The 25288-nt window shown below is 43.4% G+C and overlaps 1 protein-coding gene across 3 annotated transcripts in view; it reads right to left on the reverse strand.

The window, feature by feature from the left end:
* Positions 1–7211: 7211 nt before the first annotated feature.
* Positions 7212–25288, reverse strand: part of STX2 (syntaxin 2) — a 40948-nt gene continuing 22871 nt past the window's right edge. The window contains exons 4-11 of one of the 3 annotated variants that reach the window (XM_057526793.1): positions 21506–21580; positions 20086–20159; positions 19316–19424; positions 17300–17373; positions 17038–17175; positions 14780–14890; positions 12532–12657; positions 7212–9390 (exon numbers count right to left, since the gene is read on the reverse strand). In XM_057526793.1, the coding sequence (XP_057382776.1) occupies positions 12577–12657; positions 14780–14890; positions 17038–17175; positions 17300–17373; positions 19316–19424; positions 20086–20159; positions 21506–21580 (662 nt within the window). In that variant the 3' untranslated portion in view covers positions 7212–9390; positions 12532–12576. Of the gene's footprint in view, positions 9391–12531; positions 12658–12686; positions 14124–14779; positions 14891–17037; positions 17176–17299; positions 17374–19315; positions 19425–20085; positions 20160–21505; positions 21581–25288 lie in introns of those variants that run through there. The other 2 variants (XM_057526794.1, XM_057526792.1) reach the window with 2 other exon arrangements.

A 25288-nucleotide genomic window follows, 5' to 3' on the forward strand; every position in this document is an offset into this window, starting at 1 on the left:
AGAGCTTCCAAGGACACAGCGAGAAGTCTGTGATCTGGAAGAGGGCCTCACCCAACCTTGCAGGCACCCTGATGGTAGACTTCTAGCCCCCAAAACTGAGAAATAAATTTTCGTTTGTAAGCTACCCTGTCTGTGATATTTTGTTATTGCAGCTTGAGTGGGCTAAGACAGTCAACAGAGATGTGGTTCTGAAGAAAGGTGGGAGCAGTGAAGAAATACCCTAACCTTTCCCTCCTACTAGTGCTTCCCATTGGACAAACTAGTCAGAAATCAGAGAGCCAGAGGCCGGATGATGTGGTCCCAGGGGTCAGCCTCATAGAGAACAGCAGGCCCAGGTACCGACCTCGGAGGGCCTAGAAGAAAACAAAAGCCGAGGCCGACTTGAGAGCAGCCTGAACCGTGAACGCACTGCCTGCTCTCCTACAGATCCATCGGCAGAAGACGAAGCCCTCCTGGATCAAGGTGGTCAATTACTGGATGACCACTAACCTATGCAGACAAAGGGACAACCCTCAGGAAAGTAGGTTTAAAATAAGGACAAGAATTAAGGAAAAAAACTGATAGCCACACACCATAGAGTGAGACCTCACAGATTCAGCCTAGGCAAGTTACTAAGCAAAGAAACAAAGAAATAAACAAACTGAGATGCAGCAGCAACAGGCTTTAAGTGGGAGACCAGGATGCAGTTAACAGGTATATAATGCAGAGACAATATATTATCTAAAAGGTCCAGTTTGAGACAAAAAATGATGAGATATGCAAAGAAACACTAAAATGGGATTCACACTCAGGAAAAAAGCAGTCAATAGGCAATGTCTCTCAGTGCCCCCAGATTTTCAATGTAGCAAAGATTTCATAGCAACTATTATAAATCTGATCAAAGAACTAAAGGAAACTATGCTTAAAGAATTAAAAGTATGACAGTAATGAGTCAACAAATAGAGAGTCTCAAATGGACAGAAATTACATTTCTAAAAAAGATCCATTTGAAAAAATTAGAGTTGAAAAGTATGATAACTGAGATGAAGAAAAATATACTACAAGGGTTCCACAGTAGATTCAAGGTGGTAGAAGAAAGAATCAGTGAACCTGAAGTTACAGCAGTAGAAATTACCCAATATGAAGAACAGAAAGAAAAAATATAGTAAGTCCCCTACATACGAACCTTCAAGCTGCGAACTTTCAGAGATGCATGTGTGTGAGCCATCAACGTCCAGCCTGAGTGAAACTGCAGCTCACCTTCAGTCTCCTACTGCTGACGATCCTTCAGCTCTACCATCTCCCACCTCCTCTCTCTCCTCCAGTCAGTAACTCTTCTTGCCGGTTCACTCGATGCCAGCCCCTGGATGCCAGCTCTTGTACTGCACTACTGTACTTTTCAAGGGACTGTAGTATAAGATCAAAAATGTTTTTATTTTTTGTGTTTGTTTTTTATGTATTATTTGTGTGAAAAGTATTATAAACCTATTACAGTACAGTACTATATAGCCGATTGTGTTAGTTGGCTACCTTGGCTGACTTTGTTGGACTTAACGAATAAATTGGACTTATGAACGCACTCTCGGAACGGAGCTCATTCATATGTAGGGGACTTACTGTATTGAAGACAAATGAAGTGACCCTCAGAGACGTGGAGGAGAGTGTCAAGAACACCAATATACATGTCAGGGGAGTGCCAGGAGAAAAGAAGAGAAGGAGCTGGAGAAAATACTTGAAAAAATAATGGGCAAAAACTCCCCAAAATATTCAGAGATCCATACCTAGACACATCATAATCAAACTCTTGAAAGACAACAAGAAAATCCTGAAAGCAGCAAGAGAAAAATGACATCTGATACAGGGGAGCATCAATGCCATTAAAACCCAAACGATAGGGCTTCCCTGATGGCGCAGTGGTTGAGAATCTGCCTGCCAATACAGGGGACACGGGTTCGAGCCCTGGTCCGGGAAGATCCCACATGCTGCGGAGCAACTGGGCCCGTGAGCCACAACTGCTGAGCCTGCGCGTCTGGAGCCTGTGCTCCGCAACAACAGAGGCCACAACAGTGAGAGGCCCGCGCACCGCGATGAAGAGTGGCCCCCGCTCGCCACAACTAGAGAAAGCCCTCGCACAGAAACGAAGACCCAACACAGCCATAAATAAATAAATTAATTAACTAATTAATTAAAAAAAAAGAAACCCAGGGCTTCCCTGGTGGCGCAGTGGTTGAGAACCTGCCTGCCAATACAAGGGACACGGGTTCGAGCCCTGGTCTGGGAAGATCCCACATGCCGCGGAGCAACTAGGCCCATGCGCCACAACTACTGAGCCTGTGCGTCTGGAGCCTGTGCTCCGCAACAAGAGAGGCTGCGATAGTGAGAGGCCCGTGCACCGCAATGAAGAGTGGCCCCCGCTTGCCACAACTAGAGAAAGCCCTCACACAGAAACAAGGACGCAACACAGCCATAAATTAATTAATTAATTATTTTTAAAAAAGCCAGCTTGATGGATAAGGCAGAGGGTCAGATTGGCTAAAACATTAAAAAAAAAAAGAACAGATGTCCATAGATATATGCACACAAAGGTTCATAGCAGCATTACTTGTAATAGCTAAAACGCTAAAACTGGAAATAATTCAAATGTCTGTGAACTGGTGAATGGATAAACCAAGTGTGGTCCACCATAAAAAGCAATAAAAAGGAAGAAACTACTGATTCAAGCTACAAAATGCATGGCCCTCCATCACATTATGCTAAGTGAAAGGACGCAGATATAAAAGACTACATACTATATGATTCCAAGTATTCAATACATGAAATGTCCAGAAAAGACAAATTTATAAAGAGAAAGCATGACCAGAGGCCCCTCGTGCTGGGAGTGGGAGGCAAGGATTGGCAACAAATGGACATTTTTGATGGAAATGTTCCGAAGCTGGAAGATTGTGATGGTCACACAAGTCGATAGATTTACTAAAAATCATAGAATTACGCAGTTATGATGGATGAATTCATGGTAAATTATACCTCAAAAAGCACTTAAGGGACTTCCCTGGTGGCGCCGTGGGTAAGACCCTGCGCTCCCAGTGCAGGGGGCACAGGTTCGATCCCTGGTCGGGGAACTAGATCCCACATGCATGCCGCAGCTAAGGAGCCCGCATGCTGCAACCTAAGACCCGGTGCAACCAAATAAATAAATAAATAAATGGCACTTTAAAAAAGATAAAGGTGTGGCAGGCAATACACTCCTATCACCCCAGGCCTTCGGCCTCTGCCCTTTAAGCAAATCGAGACCCCCCCCCCTCCCCTGCCTCACTGTACCCAGGCCTCCAGCACAAGCCAGGGGCTCAGATTTCCACGTCCGGGGAAGCACAGAAAGACACGGGGTGCCAGGAGCTACGTGGACCAAGTCTTGGTCCCGCAAGACCCAGCACTACGACCCAAGGCCACCCCAGCTTGCAGACGGGAACTTCTGGGGGGCTTTGAGCCCAGGGGAAGCAGATCCCCTCCGAGCACATGGGAAGCAGGTGGAGAGCTGTGTCCACACGTGGCCATCATCCTCGACCTCCCGCCTGTCTCCCTGGCCACACGCCATCACTCGTATCTTTGCTGCGGGGTGTCACGGTCCCCCATCTGGTCTTCACGAAGCCCCCTCTACCCGTTACCTGTGCTCCGCACTTCAGGCAGCCTTTGCTGTCTGTCCACGCCCCCCGGGTACACTGGACACTGAGCCCCTCGGCTGGATCTCCGTCCACAGTCTCACCCGCTGCCTGGCCACCTGGCCTCCCGCCCGGCAGGCGGGGCTGTGTCTGCAGCTGCTCCTCCAGGCTGTTCGCTATCACAGGCCTCCTTGCCGCTCCATCGACACTGAACCCAGGCATCTCAGATCGTCCCAGATCTGCCCTCGGACGACAGGGCCTGGACCTGCCCAGGAAACTCCATGACGAGCTGGAAGCACGACTGGCACAGGGGCACAGCACGAGCGCTGCTGCCATGCCAGCCGCCGTCTCCATAGGGGTTTCTGCCCAGGAGCGTTCGCCACAGTCTCCTTCCAGAAGCACCAACTTGGGTGAGGTAACCGTAAACCTCATCTGCAGTCCGGGAAGGCTCTCCAGGACTCCCACCCTCCGTTCCGCAGAGGAGGGGACCGAGGTATGGGGAAAGAATATTGCCTGCACCCTATGTTCACAGCAGCACCATTCGCAACAGGCAAGGCATGGAAGCAACCTCAATGTCCATCAACAGAGGAATGGATAAAGAAGATGTGGTGTGTGTATACACACACACACACACACACACACACACAATGGAATACTACTCAGCCGTAAAAAAGAACAAAGTAATGCCATTTGCAGCAACATGGATGCAACTAGAGACCATCATATTAAGTGAAGTGAGTCAGACAAATACCATATTTGTCATAATACTTATATGTGAAATCTGAAATATGACACAAATGAACACATCTACAAAACAGAAACAAATTCACACACATAGAGAACAGACTTGTGGTTTCCAAGGGGGAGGGGGCTGAGGGAGGGAAGGAGTGGGAGTTTGGGCTTAGCAGATACAAACTATTATATATAGAATGGATCAACAACAGGGTTCTACTGTAGAGCACAGGGAACTATATTCAACAGCCTGTTATAAACCAAAATGCAAAAGGATACTTGAAAAAGTGTATATTTATGTATAACTGAATCACTTTGCTGTACAGCAGAAATTAACACAACATTGTAAATCAACTAGACTTCAATTAAGGGGCTTCCCTGGTGGCGCAGTGGTTGGGAGTCTGCCTGCCAATGCAGGGGACACGGGTTCGAGCCCTGGCCTGGGAGGATCCCACATGCCGCGGAGCAACTGGGCCCATGAGCCACAACTACTGAGCCTGCGCGTCTGGAGCCTGTGCTCCGCAACAAGAGAGGCTGTGATAATGAGAGGCCTGCGCACCGCGATGAAGAGTGGCCCCCGCTTGCCGCAACTAGAGAAAGCCCTCGCACAGAAACGAGGACCCCACGCAGCCAAAAAAACTAATTAATTAATTAATTAATTCAAAAAAAAAGTCAGTTCAAAATTAAAAAAAAAAAAAAATATATATATATATATATATATACATCGCCTGCCATTTCAGTAAACAGTGAATGTTGCCCACTGTCAAGCCATCCACCACTGCGGCCGCCCTGACTGGGCACCCTGAGGGGATTCAGGATGGAGAAAAGCAGGACACTGGCCCTAGACAGCTAAGGTGCACATCAAAGGAATCACTTCAATGAGCCCACACTCCTGCATTTCCCATACACAGAAAAGCACTAAAATCATTACCTTGAGATGTCTGGTTTTGTGATTAGCAGCAATCTTCTGATGTTCGACTCCTTGTTTTGTTTTGTTTTTTCCAACAAAAACTCCTACACATCCTGGCTACTCCCCGACCTCTTTGGAGCGGCCCCTCAGAGCGATCTGAGAGGCCGTACCCCGGGCTTACAGCCTCAATAAAGACACCAAATAAAACACCACTCTCCACTTTTAGGTTGTGCATTTTTCTGCAGTCGACAGAGGTCACAGGCCCGCAGGCTGAACCTGCCGACCCCCTGCCCTCGCTCGCCTGGATCACGCTGCCTTTTCTGGAACTTACCTCTTTCTCACAGGCCGGCCCTTAACCATCTTCCTGGTTTAGGAACCTGCTCGTTCAAGGGAGGCAAGTCAGGAAATGACGACCGGGTGTTGCCCGAGAGGCAGAAGAAACGACGCCCGTCCACACGGCGTCCTCGTCGGAGGCGCAGGTGCGTCTCCAGCCCGCCGGCAGCTAGGACGCGGGACGCCTCCGCAGAGCTCGTGCCGCGCTTAAGCCCCGGCCGCGCGGCGTCCGTCCACGCCGCAGCCTGCGTCCGGTCTTAACCCAGGCGGGACCGGCGCTGGAGGAAGCAACGGCGGTGCGGTGTGCGCTGCGCTCTGCGAAACCACGCGGAGACGCCCCAGGCCTTGCGCGGCTGCCCTCCAGAGGCCGGGCTTCTCCCTCGTCTCCCTCTGGAGGCCGTTCTTCTCCCCGAGGCTCACCGCCGTGGCCCCGGGAAGCGTGCTGCGTGTTAATTGGAAGAGTAGTCCTGGGGGTGGCGGGGGCCTCCGCTGTCACAGGGGTCCTCGCCAAGCACACGAGTCACAGCCATGAGAAGATGCAGACTGACCCCCGGCCTGCCCCCGACCCTGACCCCTGAACCCCCGGGGCCTCGGCCCCCTGACCTGGGGCTGCCACCCTTTAAACTTGTGGAAGGATGTGGGCTCCGCTTTAGGGGAGAAATTAACACTTCGTTGGAAGAGGTCCCGGAAAGGACGCGACCGCTGGTTGACCCGGAAGCCGGCCCCGCCCCGTCCCCGGATGTCCGCTCCACCCTCCGGGGCCACCGTCGACAGAGCAGGTGTGGAGACCCTGGCGCGGCGTGGGTGCCTGAACCCTGGGAAGGCGTGTGTCTCTGAGATGCGCCGCCGGCGGGCGGTGACCTTGCCCCGCAGTGCCCCAGCCGAGCCTCCAAGGGAAGCTGAGCGGCCGACTCCCCATCCGGAGGGGCTGCCTCCTCCCCGCCCTCTGGGTACCTTTCCACCCGGAAATGCCCAAGGGTGCGAACCCGAAAAATCCATTCAGGCGATAAGCTTCGTGTTCTTTTAAGAAGCATAGACAAAGGCACTAAATTACTGAACGTGCACATCAAGACTGCAGCTTGAAAGGAAAGTCCCCGCGGAAGAAATAGAGGAGAAGGCAGTTAGAGGTCACAGGTCGGGGTCCCCCTCCATGGGCTGAGGTGCTCCAGGACTAGCTTATTTTTCTTTCTTTTTTTATATTCTGGATTTTGAACATCACTTTCCAACACGGTTAGAATTCAGTAAGGGTTATGGATCAAGGAAATTCCACCTAATAAGAAAAACTGAAAGAGGATTAAGGAAAGTATAGAGGATAAATAACTCAGAATATGGGGGGGAGGGGTTCGCCCTGTTAATAAATGTTAATAATGAGAACCTGTCAAATTGGCATAAGCCAATTTGTCAAAGCCAAAACCCCTGAATTGGCAGTTGTTGTCAATAGCAAGAATTCAGGTGGGTTCCTTAATATGTCCTGCTGATATCTGAGACACGAACACAGAAGCTTGTAATAATAACAACAATAATAAATAAAACAATCAAAAACACCTAAAATTATTAACTCACATTATATCATTACACATAACAATGGCCAGAGGTGATTTTCATAGTAGAACAATTTATTAATGGATATGCAATAAAATATCTCCCCAAAAATCTTTTCAGAAATGAACACAAGGCAGAAAGTAAATATTTCTTTTTTGGTTCTCTGAGATTTTTTTTTAATGTAAACATGAAATATTTGAAGAAATGATAAAAAGTAACAAGTGAACCTGTATATGTATTTTTAAAAATCTGATTTCAAATAGGTACATGAGGCTTAGACATACAAAATGTGTTACCTGATGGATGACTTAAACACCTAAGTACAAATCAAAAAGCACTTCCATATCTTCAACTATAAAACACAGATTCAGTAAGTACTTCAAATCCAGAATGTCTTGAAAAAATACAGTAAGAATTATTATGAGAGGTGGGGACGAAAAAGACTTAACTTGAAGGGAAAAGTGGGACACGGGGGGAGCACAAAGTTCCTCCGCACAGGGACATAATCATACAGACAAATGTTTGGATGTACAAAAGTTACATTAATACAAGCACGAGCTCTAGATATTTAAATATCCTTCAGGACAGGTCACACCTTCAACTTAAGCACAAATCAGGGAGCATGTCCCACTGACAGGCTTTTTAAAGATTTAAGAAATATATATGCTAGAGCCAGGATACTCCTATAGGAATTCTGACTACACAGTGATGACCAGCAAGTAAATAAAATGCATAAATACAGACTTAAGCCTAAGCTAAGCAGTTAGATGTATAAAGTATGAATGAGTGAAATTCATAATTGTACTGAATAAGGAACACAGTTTCTAAACGGTCCGATATAATTCACACTTACAGTTTGCAATCAAGCGTATCTATATTAGTTTTCAAGCCAATGTTAAAATACAGTCATGTGCTTACACAATCACATACAGAAGTAACAAGAGTTAACTACATTTTGAGTATCCTTCACATATTCATTTAAAATTTTGACGAGATGCTATCTTATACATGTCCATTCACTAGTAAGATTTCATACATTTTACAGTCTAAAAATAAAGCATATTATACTAAAAATAATGAGTAATAAAAATGTTAATTATCATAGATTCCTGTAAACTTTGGGAATTAACTTTTAAAGTTCAGCAGAAGAGTAGGTACTGAACAAGAACATTTAGGTGATCTGTACAACGGTTGAAATTTAAAAGAATTACTTAATGTCTGGGAATAATCCCCTTGAGTTTAAAATTTGGTTTTATCACCATCTTAAATTGAGACTTTATTAGTGTAAACAGGGAATCACAAACCTTATGGATAAAAGAAGAGACCACTGTCTTTACAGTGCAGTAACTAATTTATTATCTTGGGTAATGAAACAGCTAGAAATGGAGCTGAGTACAATAATCGAGCTTTTCCCGCAGGGTGCTGGGTGCATTTAAACCTTATAAATCAATTTTAACAGAAGGCACTAGAAAGGCTTTTTGGGGAACCTTGCAACCAATGTCTTCTAGGCTGATGGCAGACTCTGTAAACAACTGTGCAAAAATGGCTCTAATATCATGAACCTTCCTATTTCTTTTAAAAGGCAATAGTTAATATATAAAATTGGAGTAAATTAAGATGTTAATATATTAAACAATTTATAAACATTTAAAATTATAGATATCTTACAAAACAGCTCTGTGATAATAAAAATAATTTTTGCAAACATAAACAAACACAAATTAAACACAGTACAAAAACATCTCAATCAGCATGTTAGCTGGGAGAGGGAAGAAAGTCTTAGACCTCACATCTAATAGCTTCATAACATAAGACATTCCTAATTAAACCTCACATACATTTTTAACACTGAAATATAAAAAAAATTGAAAATTTCAATAATTCCTTATTCTAAGGCCACTGAAAGCAGTTTCACGTTGTTAATTTTTTGTGGTGTGTTATGCAGAATCCAAGGATGTTTGGGTTAACTCATCACATCCATTCTGCTTTTCTCACCAAACAATACATTCTGTTGCGTTTTCTCCTTGAATTCACTAATAAAAAGTCAGCACTCAATGCCACGTGTCACAATGTCTAGGATTCATTCATGAAATGGGAGGAGGCTCATTTGCTGCAGGTGTGGTCTGACTCCAAGGATCAACGGCTCTTGGGACATGGTTGCTATGACAATGTTGTTGCTAGGATAATTCCAAGGATCACAAGCAAAATAACTACGCAAATAATAATGAACATCATTTTCTGCAAGATAAAGAAAAACATTTATTAATTTGCAAGATATCAAAGGAAAGAAATCACTAACGTCATTTCCTAACAAAATTCTCCTGGAATTTGAGATGGTTTAAAATACAAGCCCATCATCAAGAAAGAACCCCTACAGGTCATAGAAAAGGGAGGGGTGGGGAAGGAAAGTTCCAGAGGCAAAGCACTAAGTTATAGACACATGTATATTAAATGAATTTAATAACTTAAAACACATATTATTAAGACAACAACTATTTACTCCTGGAGGTAAAAGGCAATGTCTACTTGACACCCTGTGGGGTCTTCATGAACACGTTCTATTGATCACAAGAAAATCCCAAACAGTTATTTCTTGGATGCGTTGTACATCTTTTTAAAACTTTAAATGGATTTATTTTTCACTTGCTGAAAAAAATCTTATTTATACTTTTTTTTACATTGAGGTATGATGCAAGTAAGAAATCAGCAAGCCATTAACTCGGTCTTCTGCTGCATCCACGGCCCAGAGCAAGGCAATATAACATTTAACTTTTTGCTTTCAATTAACAAGCACCCTTGCACAGCTGAAAAGCTAAACAACCTTTGGCTTAAGAAATCTAGTCTCTCCAGGAAACCCGGCTGCGGGAGAACAGGCGGAATTCACGAAGATGAAAGGCACACCACGCTGTCTGACTCCGAGTTCTCTTTGTAAACAGCAGAGATTCACGATTTTAAATTCCGAACTCACGGCACACTTTCATCTGAGAAATCACAGCTGCTCAAACTGGCCAGCTCTGCATCAGTATTAGCCTGCCAAGAGCGCCGTCAGTTACTGCATGAAGATGAGCAGAGCCGGGCCCCTCGGTAAACTTCCACGTCAATCATGCAGAATCCTGGGATCGCTGCCTTCAGGACATCACGCTCTCAGACTTCCTGTTACTGGTTAACATTACTTGTGCATTTCCTGGAGAGCCAGGACTTGGTCCCGACCATCCTCGCGGCCTCCTCACGTGTCTCCCAGGGAGCCTCTCTCAGCACCTTTCTAGACACACCTTTTTCCTTCAGCCTATCACCCCTCCCTTCCCACTGGCATCACCCTTCGGCTCCAGAACCTGCTCCACGTGCCCCTGTCAACCTCACTGCACCCAACCACCTCGGAGAACCAGGGGGCTCTGATTCTCACGGCCCTGTCTCTGGGTAGCACGTATGTGCGTGCTAGCTTCCACCCCTGGCTTTCAGCGGTGCTCTCCCGAACTCCACGATGGCTGAGCTCCTGAACCCTCAATGCCATAGATTTAATGACCATTCTTGCCCAATAACCTGCTCACAACTCAAGCCAAATGCCTGGACTTCTCTTTGGTGGCCCACGCACACCCCTGGGAGTCAAGCCACCACCTACTACACGTAAATCCCGGGCCACGTGTCCTCTTAGCAGTGTCGTTGGATAGAAAACCCGGCACCCTGCCCCCGCTGCAGGGCTCCAGGGAGTAGGATTCCCTCCACACGGTGCCTACAGGCCCAGAGGAGGGCTGTGCTGAACTACTTGCTGAAAGAATAGTTTTTCAAAAGTATATAATTAAAGACACCAACCACTGCATTTGTATTAAAAAAAAAAAAACCTGCTGGTGTGCTCTCTGATGTGTTTCTTATTAGTGAGCATCGTTTTGTGTTCATTCGTGCTTAAAGGCACGAAAGTACACCACCGGCCGGCCGGGCCCAGGGCACAGAGCAAGCCCAGGGCTCCCAGGGAACCCTGCTGGGAGGAGCCTGCCGTCAATCTACCTCATCACCACAGCGTCCAATCTAAAATTAAGTTTACCTTTAGTGGAAGCACATCCAACTAGCCATATGATGGCCACTAGGAAAAGCTAAGAAAATACATAGTTCATAAAAAGTTATAAAAATAGTTTTTAAATACCATTATTATTAATGAAGGAAAATCACATACACCACTTTTTCAGCAGACGTAATAGGAAAGCATGGAAGGATACATGAACATCCTGCCTGATGAAAAAGAGAGCCTTCCTTCCTTCTGCCTTCTGAAAAAATGCATCGCTAACAAAGGCAACATCCCAGAGCTTCTAACGGGAACTACCTCGAGTGCAAGGTGGTGGCCATGTGACGCTGGGACAGAACTGCACGGGACCCTCGCCTGTGGTGGGTCCTCAGCGCACAGACGCTCACGTCGGGAAACTCCTCGCCTTCTCTGTGAGAAAGTGCCAAGTGTCTACCAAGCCAGCAGCTGCTTTCACGATAAAATAATGAATTCATCAACGACTGCTTGTCACAATCTAGATATAATTTTAATCACAATGATCATGCCAAACAAACGTTTTAATATAAATAACTGGTATGTCCAAATTTAATACACCAGGCAGCATTCTAACTTAAGAGTTAACGCAAGAAGGATGATTCCAAATGCATAAAAAACAACGGAGGAAAAACACAAAATCTACTGAAGTTTGGAGAGGGGTGATTCTCATAAACAAAAATAAAGATACTCTAAATAAAGAACTGAATATCTTTTGTATTCCAAATCCTTTAGTTAAGAATTAACAGGCACGCTCACTCAGCACAAGTCTTCTCTTTAATGTGGTCACATTTAAAACAAACTAGACGCTGACAAATGGAAACAAGTGAGACCAAGTCTTTTAATTCCAGAGCGTTCTTCACAGCTCTCGTTCCATTCCCTCTAATTCCACAGTAAAATGATGAGCAAATAAATAGAGTTCACAAAGCAACTTTCGGCTGTTGCACTTATTGAAGAGTTAAAACTTAAGAGAGAAATTAAACATTACATTTTAGTTTTTTAATTGAGAAGTCATCCTCACTGCTAAGGTTATTCCACTAATGAAGGGCTCCTTTAAGAAGAGGGCATCCTCCTGGACCAAAAACCGAAGACTGGAGAGTCAGGGGCTGCCGCCCGCGCCGTCACATTTAGTAACAGAGGCAAACCCAGCCGAGGCTTCGAAACCAACAGGGAGGCGACCCTGGTTTAGCAATGAACGGCCGCCCAGCCTAAGCTTGCTCTCAGCACAGAAGTCAGGCAAACGCTCCGCTGGCAGCCTTTTATTGCTTTCCAGTATTTTTTAATTGGGCAAGCACCACTATTAGCTAATTGGGCGAGTGAGTAAGCAGATTAGTTGATTAGTTACTTACTGCCGCGCCGGCAGAGAGGCATGCACGCTGACGTAATCCACCGCATCATTTGCCAACTGATAAACCAATAATTAGCGCAATCACAGCCACCAGAACCAGTGACACGGCAACAATTATCCACTTTTTCTGTCAAAGAAAAGCAAGCCGATTATATCGTGGTTAATTCCACACCGCCGTGTTAGAAGACATCATTCATTTAGAATCAAAGAATCTATCGGAATTCGTTTTAAAATCTAAGTTATGGGACATCGATTAATTCTGCTTGACAACTTTCAGTTCTCATAAAGAGGGGTTTTTAATTTAATGAGGTCAGAGTACTTGGAGATAGACTGTTATAGAACTCGAAATATTAGGTTTCATCAACGAGAAAGCTGCAGGACCACATTCTCTTGGTAAATGTCTGAAGGAGCGAGACACACAGCTGACTTGTTTTCACGTATACAGAGCAATGTAGCCAGGTCTGTGAACCCAGGAATCAGTCACCTATGTGTTCAGCCGCTACACTCTTTTCTTTCTTGTTTGTTTGTTACTGGCCGTTAAGTCCTTCACTGGCCCTGCCACACCGTATAAAACAAACCACACTCCGCTAGTGCCGTCTGGTCTCTCAGGGGCTAACTCAGCTGCCCCGGGAATGGAACCGGGACACCAGGAGAGGGGAGGGACGGCCAGCATCTCCACAACCACACACCGAACAGCAGAGGGAGACGCTGAACAAGCTGCGTGTGGTTGCAGACGCCAGGCCTTGAGTCGGAGAGATGGTGATGATTTTTGAAACAAACATCACGTTCCGACCAGTGGCCACTCCGGGTAACGCGCCGCTCCCAGCCACATGCCAGAACGAGGCTGGCTCTGCCGGTGCAGGATAAGATGCACCCCCCGACCACCTTTTATCTCTGTGAAACCAGGGAACTGCTCACGGAAATTTTCGCTGGACTGACGTGCTGTTTAGGTCATGGAGAAAGGAAGGGAACTGCCCTTTTTTAACGATTTTTTTTAAGTGAAAGTCCATTTCGTGCCTGGACCAGCCAAAGCACCTCACACGCGGACCTCGTCACCTCACTTTATTTATTTTTTTTAAACATCTTTATTGGAGTATAACTGCTTTACAATGGTGTTTTAGTTTCTGCTTTATAACAAAGTGAATCAGTTATACATATACATATGTTCCCATATCTCTTCCCCCTTGCTTTACTTCAAAGCTCAATATTTCAAAAGGTGGTAACACAGAATTATGTAAGAAACCATGTCTTACGTCTCAAAGATAATTAACACTCAGATATTCCCAAGAAAAAGCAGGGTGAGATGCTTTGCAGGCTGACATTAAAGCCCAGACGTGCATCTTATTTGAGAACGTCCATGGGCCATTGTTACGGGTGAATCCGCGCTCAGAATCTGACTATCTTTCCTGAACGTTTTGAAACTCCCTCTTTACAAGGAGTTTTTGAAACTCCCTTTTTTGCCGTCACATTGGAAACCTCCCCCTGACTGGCACTGAGAAAGGCATCGTAAACCCAACAGCTGTCTTCCAGCAGGTGGGAGGGTGACAGGCCCTGAAAGCACGGGTTTGGTGCTCCGTGTTGCTCCTTTCCACACTGGAGAGAAAGGGACCAGGAAGTAATGGGTGAGGTCACACAATGAGACACACAGTTTTCCAGTCCCTGAATCAGAACTTAATTCTGTAGTTTCGCTGTTTTCTTAGAAGAGCTTTCACTCACACACGACACACGTTAAGATTCAGATAAAGATACTGAAACTCGTTTACAAAGCGTCAGTGCGAGTGCTACATAACATCTTAGGTCCACGGTCTCAAATAACTCTCTTCTTTCCTCCAAACCAACGGATTAGCAAATAACGTAAACAAAGAATAAAGTGTTCACTGCATAAAATGTGTAACCAATGGTTTTTAGAACTTCCAGTCCCATGAGTTTTGTTATGTCCCTCCAAATAATGACCCGAGAAACAGAGAACTCTGGAATTGGAACCCGTGCAACTGAGAAAAGCAGAGAGACTGACTTGGGCTGCAAAGGGTTTTCATTACTTAAAACCAACAGGGTTTACAGTCAACATAACTTGTCTGATAAACTTCAAACGTTTTAGCAAAAAGAATTACTTCAGTTTTCAAATGAAACATTAATGTAAGGAGTTTTCATTTCTTGGAATACCTCTTAAGTAGGCTTGCATCAATGTATGCACACTCAAAACCAAACCCAGAGAAAAACCCACTTTAATTCTTCAAGACCAAACTCACCCTTCTTGCTTTGCTTTGATATTTAATAGCTTTTTTCGTTTCTTCTTTAGCATGTTCTACATAGTCTGTGGCATTCATAACGTTTTTTTCTATGTTGTTGATCATTTCACCCTTAAAACAGAAAGTTTCAAACTTAGAAGGTACTTTCAAATGACTTAATTGTGTATCTTAAGACAGCCACAGAGCAGCAGTAAAGTTTCCACAGGAACATAATGTGCATGTAATGGACACCGAATTTTTTTTCACACTTACAAAAAGATGAGACCATTATAAATGTACAATATACAGAATAATCAAAATCTAACTTGTATTATAAAAAGAACTAAATGGGATGGGCAACAGTGTTGATAACTGAAGGCGTATCACGTACACTCTGAGATATGCTTTAACATGAGAACACTCTTTAAAGACGGGCGCAGTGAACGGGAGGCGGCTAGCTTTAGGCTAAGCGAATGTTTACTATTAGGCACATACATACAGTGGGCAAAGAATGGCATCTTTTCTAATGGGTAGAAAATTGCTGCAATTTCTTCAAAATACAGTAAACTAGGAATAGCTTACGTTGGCCACTAAGTTGACTAAATTAATGAGCAAAAACGTAAAGTGAGGTGAATCCAGTGAAATGTTAGGTGACAAAACACATTACCTGGTCTTCTGTCCACCAGCAGACGTAATCTGTAGCAGTGAGTGGGGTAAAGCATTGAAGAATGACGTACAATTAACTTACTCATTCACACATTTAAACTTACTAGTAAGTTTTGACTAAACATATATGTTGAATTAGACGAGCCAATATAATGCAGCACTAACAGACTTCTAAAAGGAAGCAATGGAACAAAGCTAAGAATATATCGATTTTTCTGATGGCGATTAATACATCTGGCATAGAACAATCCTAATTAAAAGTCCAAGGTACTCTAAAATCTTTAGTAATAACAAAACTAATCACTGACTGTTCTTATTGTCTAACTGGTTTCCTTCCTGAAAATAAGAAGCTGGTAGCAGCCAGACTCCCAGCTCTGCCCTTCTGCACCGTGAGTGGCACGGGCCCTCCCATCAGAAAGGGGTGAACTTGCCCCGTCCCCACCCTACACTGCAAATGCACCGCACCTCAGCTCCGCACACATTTTTATGACAAGGTTCCTCAAACTAAACAGTGTTCTTCAAATGTTAGTGGCGATGTGGAGGATGGATCGGCACCGGGATGGATTTCCTAGTGATCCTCACGTAACCCAGGCAATGAGAAATAGGCCAGTCAGACCCGAACCTTCTTAGAGGACACAAGAGATCCTGAAACCAGCCTCCGTGGGAGCGAGGACCTGAGTGTGACGTGACTCCTAAGGTGACTTGGTACGAATGCTCCCCCTTCACGGGGCGGTCAGCTGAACTCAACGGCCCACCGATCAGTGAGTGGCCGAGGGCGAGCCTCGCGCGCTTGCAAAGTCACGGAGGACCTTGTGCAGCATCACGAGAGGAAGCGCAAGCACAGCCACACACCTAACCGCGACCACCGGCTTGTGTTTTACACTGAACTTTCTGTTTTTAAAAAACTGTATTAACTTCCTCGGTTCCTCACAGGGTCTCCTCACACCCCCGTCACCCCGTGCCGGTGGTACTAGACACCGCGTAGCAAGTATAAGCTTCTAGTTACGTCACGGTGTATCCCCTTTGGGACTTATTCTTTCATACATTTCTCCCAATTGTTACTCTAGTATATGGTCCTTACAGAAAACTTGAAAATACATATATTTTAGAGAAGAAGACTAAAATTCCCATAGTCCCACTGTTATTATACTGCTTGGTATATTTCTTTCCTTCTGTGAGTACTGTTTCATGCAGCTGAGTTCATGCCATATATACATACACACAGGAGTATAAGGGCGTGTGTTGTATACATATTCACATTTGTACATACACGTGTAAGGGTTAGTACCTCCCTCTTATGTCAACTTGAAATTCTGGCACATAACGTTTGTATATTGCATTAAAAGTCCTCCATGAACAAAGTCGATGTTGCCTATGGTTGCCCAACAGGCCGTCCTATGGACACACCATACGTAACTTAAGTAAACCTGTCCCCCACTGCTGAAAGCTGAAGCTGTTTACAGCATTTCAGTCTCACATGGCAATAACACTACAACTTTTGAATTACGAGACTGCATCCAGAATAATGGCTTTCTCAGGTATACTGGAATCAAATATAAGATTTTACAGAAAACAGCTCTCTATCTCGGAGAAGTAAAGATGTGTGTGATTACCTGAGTCTCAACAAACATGGCCATGTCCATGAACATCTCATGCAGCTCTCGGATGCTGGTCTCCAGCTTCATAATGTCTTTATGACGTGACTCAATTTCATTGAGAGCCTGTCTAGTAATCTGTGAATCTGAGATAATCTTTGAAAAACAAAAACAGAGGAGAAATACTAATGAACTTACGATTGCTCTGGAAGTTAAAGAAAAAAAAAAAAATCTGTATGTATACAAACACGCAAGGCCACAAAGCCACCTGCGTACTCACGTCTGACGTGAAAATAGAGGGATTCCCACTTTCCAGCATCTCTTCTAGTTCATCATCAGTGGTAGTTTTTCCAGCTAAAATATTAACAATTAAAAACTCCATTCAGAATGCAGCAATATTTAAAAATGACTTTTGCACCCATAAGTTAGCAACTAAAATCTGAGTTGTTAACATATTCAACCAACGTTTTTCTAACCTTTCCAATGTATTTTCTTAGGCAAATATTAACGATGAGAGAAATTAACATAAGCCTAAGAAGTAGGAAGAACTGGAAAACACTCATGAAAAATCTTATAATTGGAATGACTAATAAAATCCAATTTTAGTCTGAATAAGGAACAACTATAAAAACGAAACTGATAATACATTTTGGCGTATCAGTTTTCCTAAAAGTTTAACTCTGGCTTATAGGAAAAGGGGGTAAACTAGATCCAGCATATGTTAAATGGACATAATAAAGACTGCAAAATTAGCATCAGAGGCTCTAATACTTTCTGTAGTTTGGACGTTAATACTTTTTCCTTGAGTTAAATGTATTAACGCTGTCTATGAACAGGTTCACAGAATTTTGGAAAAACCCAATTGAAACATCATAATAATTAAAATACCATTTAATGTGAATGCTCACAGCAGCATTATTCATAATCACCAAAAAGTGGAAACAACCCAAATGTCCATCACCTCATGGATGGATAAACAACGTTAATGTAGTCCATCCACACAATGGAACGTGATGCAGCCGTAAAAAAGGGATAAAACACTGGTGTTTGCTGCAGTACGGTTGAACCCTGAAAAAACTGTGCTAAGTGAAAGAGACCAGTCACAAGAGACCATATGTTGTACGATTCCATTCATATGGATGCCCAAAATGGGCAAAATTACAGAGACAGGAGAATAAACTGGTGGTAGCCTAGGGCTCAGGGGAGAAATGGGAAGTGCCCAACAATGGGTACAAAGTTTCCTTTTGGAGTGATTAAAATGGTCTAAAATTGATTGTGCTAATATACTAAAAACCACTGGACTGTACACTTTGAGTATCATTCACATGGTACATCAACTATATCTCAATAAAGATGTTAAAATGTCATTATTTATTTATTTATTTATTTTGGGGGGACTGCGTTGGGACTGCGTTGGGTCTTCGTTGCTGTGAGTGGGCTTTCTCTAGTTGCAGCGAGTGGGGGCCACTCTTTGTTGCGGTGCGCGGGTTTCTCATCGCGGTGAGAAGGCGTGCGGGCTCAGTAGTTGCGGCACACAGGCTCAGTAGTTGTGGCGCGTGGGCTTAGCTGCTCCGCGGCATGTGGGATCTTCCCGGACCAGGGCTCGAACCCGTGTCCCCTGCATTGGCAGGTGGATTCTTAACCACTGCGCCACCAGGGAGGTCCTAAAATGTCATTTAATGAGGTTCACGTTTACGGCTGCTCCCCCCTCCCCAAGCCCGTGGGAGACGCAGAGCAGCCCCAGTGGAAGGTGCACCCACAGGGGGCTTGTGTCACAGCTGAGGAACCCTGATCTTCCACAGTGGGGAGTAAGCAAAGCTGCCTGACCTTTATTCAGCAAGCAAACTGCCTTCCGCCCAGACGGAACCATGAGCTTCATCTTCTAAGGCTGCCTGTTAGACAGACACCCGCAAGAGAAAGCCTGGAGCAAGAAGGCAGCGAGTGTCCGCTCACCAGACATGCAGAGCCGCGAGACTCACAGGGAACTGTCCCCCGACACGGGGCAGGAAGGGTTGGGGGACACAAAAAATACATGAAGAAATGACGGTTGAGAGTCTTCCAGGTCTCATTAATGCTCTACAAGTAATCTAAAGTCCACTCACCTAGAACTTTCTGAAGGATTTAAATAAATAATAGGTTGGTTGATTCAATGAATAGGAAGCTATGAAAGCACTTTAGGCTTACAATATTGACCAAAACAGAGATGGAATTACTTTTTTGAAGTTACATACTTTCATGTCAGACCCTAAGGAAGAAAAATATGTTTTTAACAAAAATAGCATGTTCACTGACTCACTTATTTCTAGCTGACGCTGTATCCGGCCTTTGCTTCGCTCCCGAAATAGAGTCTGTGCTTCATTATACTCTGTCATAACTTCCACAAACTTTCGAGATAGCACTGAATGCTTTTAACATAAAAAAAAAAATAGATCAATATACATCGGCCATTTCTTCTATTAAGAGTGATATACAAAAACATTACATTATAGAAATTCAAACTAATATGCCACTTACTCCTTCAAATGGAAAATAAGATTAACAGCAACTTACTGTATAACAGAACCTATGCTAAGAACTTTACATGCATCATCTTATTTGATTTTCACAGTAACCCTACTATACTATTACTATCCCTCATTCTATAGAAGTGAAACCATCATTTCAAGAAGTCAATTAGCCCATAGTTACAGGCTGACTGGGTCAGGTTGGCACCCAGACAAGCTGTCCCCAGAGCCTGAACACATAATCTCCGTTTGTCAAGTAGAGTTAAGTGAACTAAATTCCACTTTGCTGCACCATAAACCTATAAAAGGTGAGGATTTTACCATGAACACTAAAATGATTGTGATAATTCTTTGCTCTTCAGAACAGAATTCTGCTGTTTGGCTGAATACACTTTTTTTCTTCATAATCTAGAGAGGGAGTCTATAAATACGATGCCTTTTTTATGCAGAAATGCTGAAAGAATTAATGTGATGGTAAAGATGAAATTATTTTGAATTTGAAAGACGTAAAAAGACCTATTCTTCAGCATTGCTTCAGTCTAGACAAGGCCAATAATCACACCTGGGTTCTTCGTATCCGAAGATCCACTGACGTTCGGTCCCCACTCTCATCCTGATCAAAACTTTGTTCAATAGCTAGAAACAAGCAGGAAAGAGTTATCTTTTCAACTAAAAAATGAAAGGTTTTCAAGCCTAACCTCAAATGTATTTTCTTATCTTTTCACCTCCTAGTAAATTTATGAGTTTTGGTAATTGTCAGTTGCTGATGATAGCACAAAATAAAACCAGATGTTACAGCTTCACACTTCAAAGCAGGCAACATGAATCTGATCAAGTTTGGAGAATTTAACTGTCAATCCACAGGAAATACAGAGCACAGCGGAACCTGTTAAGTGACATTAAAGGGGTGAAATCAGCAAAACTCTGCAACATGGCAACTTCTGATGGACTAATGTCCTGGTTTCTCCAACGAAAAGAAAAGTGTTGGGGGGAAAAAGATGGAAGGAGAATCTGATGTGAAAAAACCTGAAGTGACATATCAACCAATCACAGGATATGGTCCAAATAAGGAACCCAATTCAAACAAACTATTAAAAAAAAATAAAAAAATAAAAAGATCATTGGGGAAGTGTGAATTCTGACTGGATATTTTATAATAAATAATAGTAATTAATGTGACTTAGATATAATAATAGTATTATAGTTGTATTTGGGGGAGAAAAATCCTTCTCTTAGAAATACACACCGAAAACTATATGCTGATGAAGACCCAGATGTCTGGGATCGCTTGTGAAACCAGCTGCGCTGGGTAAGGGCCGCTGGGACCTGCAGAGCTCAAGGGCGTGGACATGGGGCTTGTGGTGGTGACCCCCTCCCCCGACATACGTCTGAAATTCTCCTTAATAAAGGTTCCTTTTGCTCTTCAGAAATATTCTTGATTTGAATGTTATTTTGTAAAAATTAAATACAGTGTGTCTTTCTACCACAGAGAGAAAACCCACGTCTATTTCGGTCCCACAGGGAAGCTGTGAACCTCCACCCGGTGCCTTCAGCCGAGATGAACTGTACGGAAAGGTTCAAAGGAGCTCACCGAGTACAAGGGCATTCACGAAGCACCTGGCAACTCATGTCAAAGGCTAGTTGCCTTCTCAAATATCTGCAGTTTAGCCCCAAATGTCATAAAATATAACAGATTAACAATTTATAAGCGAGTGCTTACTCTTGTTGGGCACGAATTAGTGCTTCGCTCTGAAATTTAAGGGTTAACTAACAGCCCTTAGGCTTAGCTCCTCGTTTAAGAATTCTAGAATAATGAGGAACTTAAACAAGTCTTACTATTCCAAGTACATACAATTTATTTTAAAGTGGTCACAATCTTAACTTTTAAAAATGCAAAAGAATAAAAAGTTATAAAGAAGAAAATAATAATTACCCACATTCCCACCATCAATGATTACATGTAATCAAAATTTTACACTCACATTTTAACTTGGTCCGAATTTTATTAGCAGTTTTCTTGATTTCTTTGTTCAGATCTTCAAGTTCTTCTTTTATTTCTACAAAATTAAAAAAAAAAAAAAGACGTGAGTTATAATATCCAACATCAATGTTCAACAAACCTAAACAGAACAATATTCTTGGTAAATAGTCAAGTTTGTTTGTTTCTTGAGAAAAACTACTGATCACCCCAGTGGTTCTCAAAGTGTGGGTCCTGGACCAGCAGCTTCCGTTATCAGGTGGGCGTTTAGTAGAAATGCAAATTCTTGGACTCCACCCCTGACCTACTCACAGGAAATGTCACTGGATGGGCCAGGACCGCGACTTCACAAGCCCTCCAGGCGGCTCTGATGCACACCTAAGTTTGAGGACACCTGGTTTATACCAATTAATTGATGAAATAGTTCCCTGAACCCAGTGCTAACACCTAGACCTGAAAAAGGAAAGCAGAAATTTAACCATATTCTGGGAGAAAAAAAGCCTCCACGTGTTTGATTTCTTTCCTGCTGTCCTCTCTCATCAAAGCGGGCTCCTGGCAGGAACGCGGGTTCCTGCACTGGGGAAGGCTGAACTCACATCCCTAGAGGCCCCGCCACCGCGTGTGGGGAAGGAGGGTCGGGGAAGGGGTCCAAGGGGAAGTGCACATGGAGCAGGAGGGTCTGTGCGGGGTCTACCCAGCTGAGGACACGATGCACCAGAGTCAGGGGACAGCTGGGGACGCTGACCAGCCGCAGACACACAACTGAGGACTGAGAGTGCAGGGGGACATTCCAAAGCAGGGCTCACCTCTCTGGATAAGAAAGCCCCAGGGTTGGGGGTCACTCAGGACGGAATTACTGGACCTTCCTGCTAACACAGGTGCGCAGGGGCTCAAGCATTAATCAGAGAAATACAAGAGGCGTTACCACACTTAACCCTTCAAGCTACAGAAGCTGGCCATGAGGTTATATTTAAAAAAGGCAGGATTTCAAATCACTGAAAAGAAGGGCAATATTGGGAACTTCCTCTTCCAGTGGACTAGGTCATTCCTATCAGTCCTCCTGCTGAGAACAATCAGAAGAGCTGGACGTCATAAACCTATAAAGGCAGGAAAGAAGATTCAAAAGAAGGAAACCCAGAGAAATGAGCCCAGCGATTGGAGCTGCTTGAACCCAGAGGCAGCCGAGGCCTTGAGAAGCTGAGAAAAAGCTGAGCTGAAGTTGAAGACCACACCCTGGAGAAAGGGGAGGCAGGTCCAGAAAGCTGGTACCCACGGCCAACCACCAGAAATGTTTAAAAATCATCTCTTACAAAAGAAAATACTATCGAGAGCAACACCCAGCTCTACCCACCACCAGTCCCTCCCATCAGGAAATTTGCACAAGCCTCTTAGATAGCCTCACCCACCAGAGGGCAGACAGCAGCAGCAAGAAGAACTACAATCCTACAGCCTGTGGAACAAAAACCACATTTACAGAAAGACAGACAAGATGAAGAGGCAGAGGGCTATGTACCAGACGAAGGAACAAGATAAAACCCCAGAAAAACAACTAAATGAGGTGGAGATAGGTAACCTTCCAGAGAAAGAATTCAGAATAATGATAATGAAGATGATCCAGGACCTCGGAAAAAGAATGGAGGCAAAGATCGAGAAGATGCAAGAAATGTTTAACAAAGACCTAGAAGAATTAAAGAACAAACAGACAGAGATGAACAATACAATAACTGAAATGAAAAATACACTAGAAGGAATCAATAGCAGAATAACTGAGGCAGAAGAACGGATAAGTGACCTGGAAGACAGAATGGTGGAATTCACTGCCGCAGAACAGAATAAAGAAAAAAGAATGAAAAGAAATGAAGACAGCCTAAGAGACCTCTGGGACAACATTAAACGCAACAACATTCACATTATAGGGGTCCCAGGAGGAGAAGAGAGAGAGAGAGGACCCCAGAAAATATGTGACGAGATTATACTCGAAACTTCCCTAACATGGGAAAGCAAATAGCCACCCAAGTCCAGGAAGCACAGAGAGTCCCAGGCAGGAAAAACCCAAGGAGAAAGATGCCAAGACACATAGTAATCAAATTTACAAAAATCAAAGACAAAGAAAAATTATTGAAAGCAACAAGGGAAAAACGACAAATAACATACAAGGGAACTCCCATAAGGTTAACAGCTGATTTCTCAGAAGAAACTCTACAAGCCAGAAGGGAGTGGCATGATATATCTAAAGTGATGAAAGGGAAGATTGTACAACCAAGATTACTCTACCCAGCAAGGATCTCATTCAGATTCGACGGAGAAATCAAAACCTTTACAGACAGGAAAAGGCTAAGTGAATTCAGCACCATCAAACCAGCTCTACAACAAATGCTAAAGGAACTTCTCTAAGTGGGAAACACAAGAGAAGAAAAGGACCTACAAAAACAAACCCAAGACAATTAAGAAAATGGTAATAGGAACATACATATCGATAATTACCTTAAACGTGAATGGATTAAATGCTCCAACCGAAAGACACAGGCTCGCTGAATGGATACAAAAACAAGACCCATATATATGCTGTCTACAAGACACCCGCTTCAGACCTAGGGATACATACAGACTGAAAGTGAGGGTGTGGAAAAAGATATTCCATGCAAATGGAAATCAAAAGAAAACTGGAGTACCAATGCTCATATCAGATAAAGTGGACTTTAAAATAAAGAATGTTACAAGAGACAAGGAAGGACACTACATAATGATCAAGGGATCAATCCAAGGAGAAGATGTAACAATTATAAATATATATGCACCCAACATAGGAGCACCTCAATACATAAGGTAACTGCTAACAGCTATAAAAGAGGAAATCGACAGTGACACAATAATAATGGGGGACTTTAGCACCTCATTTACACCAATGGACAGATCATCCAGACAGAAAATTAATGGGGAAACACAAGCTTTAGATGACACAATAGACCAGATAGATTTAATTGATGTTTATGGGACATTCCATCCAAAATCAGCAGATTACACTTTCTTCTCAAGTGCACACGGAAGATTCTTCAGGATAGATCACATCTTGGGTCACAAATCAAGCCTCAGTAAATTGAAAATTGAAATCATATCAAGCATCTTTTCTGACCACAATGCTATGAGATTAGAAATCAATTACAGGGAAAAAAACGTAAGAAACACAAACACATGGAGGCTAAACAATACGTTACTGAATAACCAAGAGATCACTGAAAAAATCAAGGAGGAAATCAAAAAATACCTTGAGACAAATGACAACAAAAACACAATGATCCAAAACCTATGGGATGCAGCAAAAGCAGTTCTAAGAGGGACGTTTACAGCAATACGAGCCTACCTCAGGAAACAAGAAAAATCTCAGATAAACAATCTAACCTTACACCTAAAGGAACTAGAGAAAGAAGAACAAAAAAAAAAAAACCCCAAAATTAGCAGAAGGAAAGAAATCAAAAAGGTCAGAGCAGAAATAAATGAAATAGAAACAAAGAAAACAATAGCAAAGATCAATAAAACTAAAAGCTGGTTCTCTGAGAAGATAAACAGAATTGATAGACCTTTAGCCAGACTCCTCAAGAAAAAGAGGGAGAGGACTCAAATCAACAAAATTAGAAATGAACAAGGAGAAGTTACAATAGACACCACAGAAATACAAAGCATCCTAAGAGACTACTAGAAGCAACTCTATGCCAATAAAATGGACAACCTGGAAGAGGTGGACAAATTCTTAGAAAGGTATAACCTTCCAAGACTGAACCAGGAAGAA

The sequence above is a fragment of the Balaenoptera acutorostrata genome, chromosome 13, assembly GCF_949987535.1.
Source record: "Balaenoptera acutorostrata chromosome 13, mBalAcu1.1, whole genome shotgun sequence".
NCBI classification, from domain to species: domain Eukaryota; kingdom Metazoa; phylum Chordata; class Mammalia; order Artiodactyla; family Balaenopteridae; genus Balaenoptera; species Balaenoptera acutorostrata.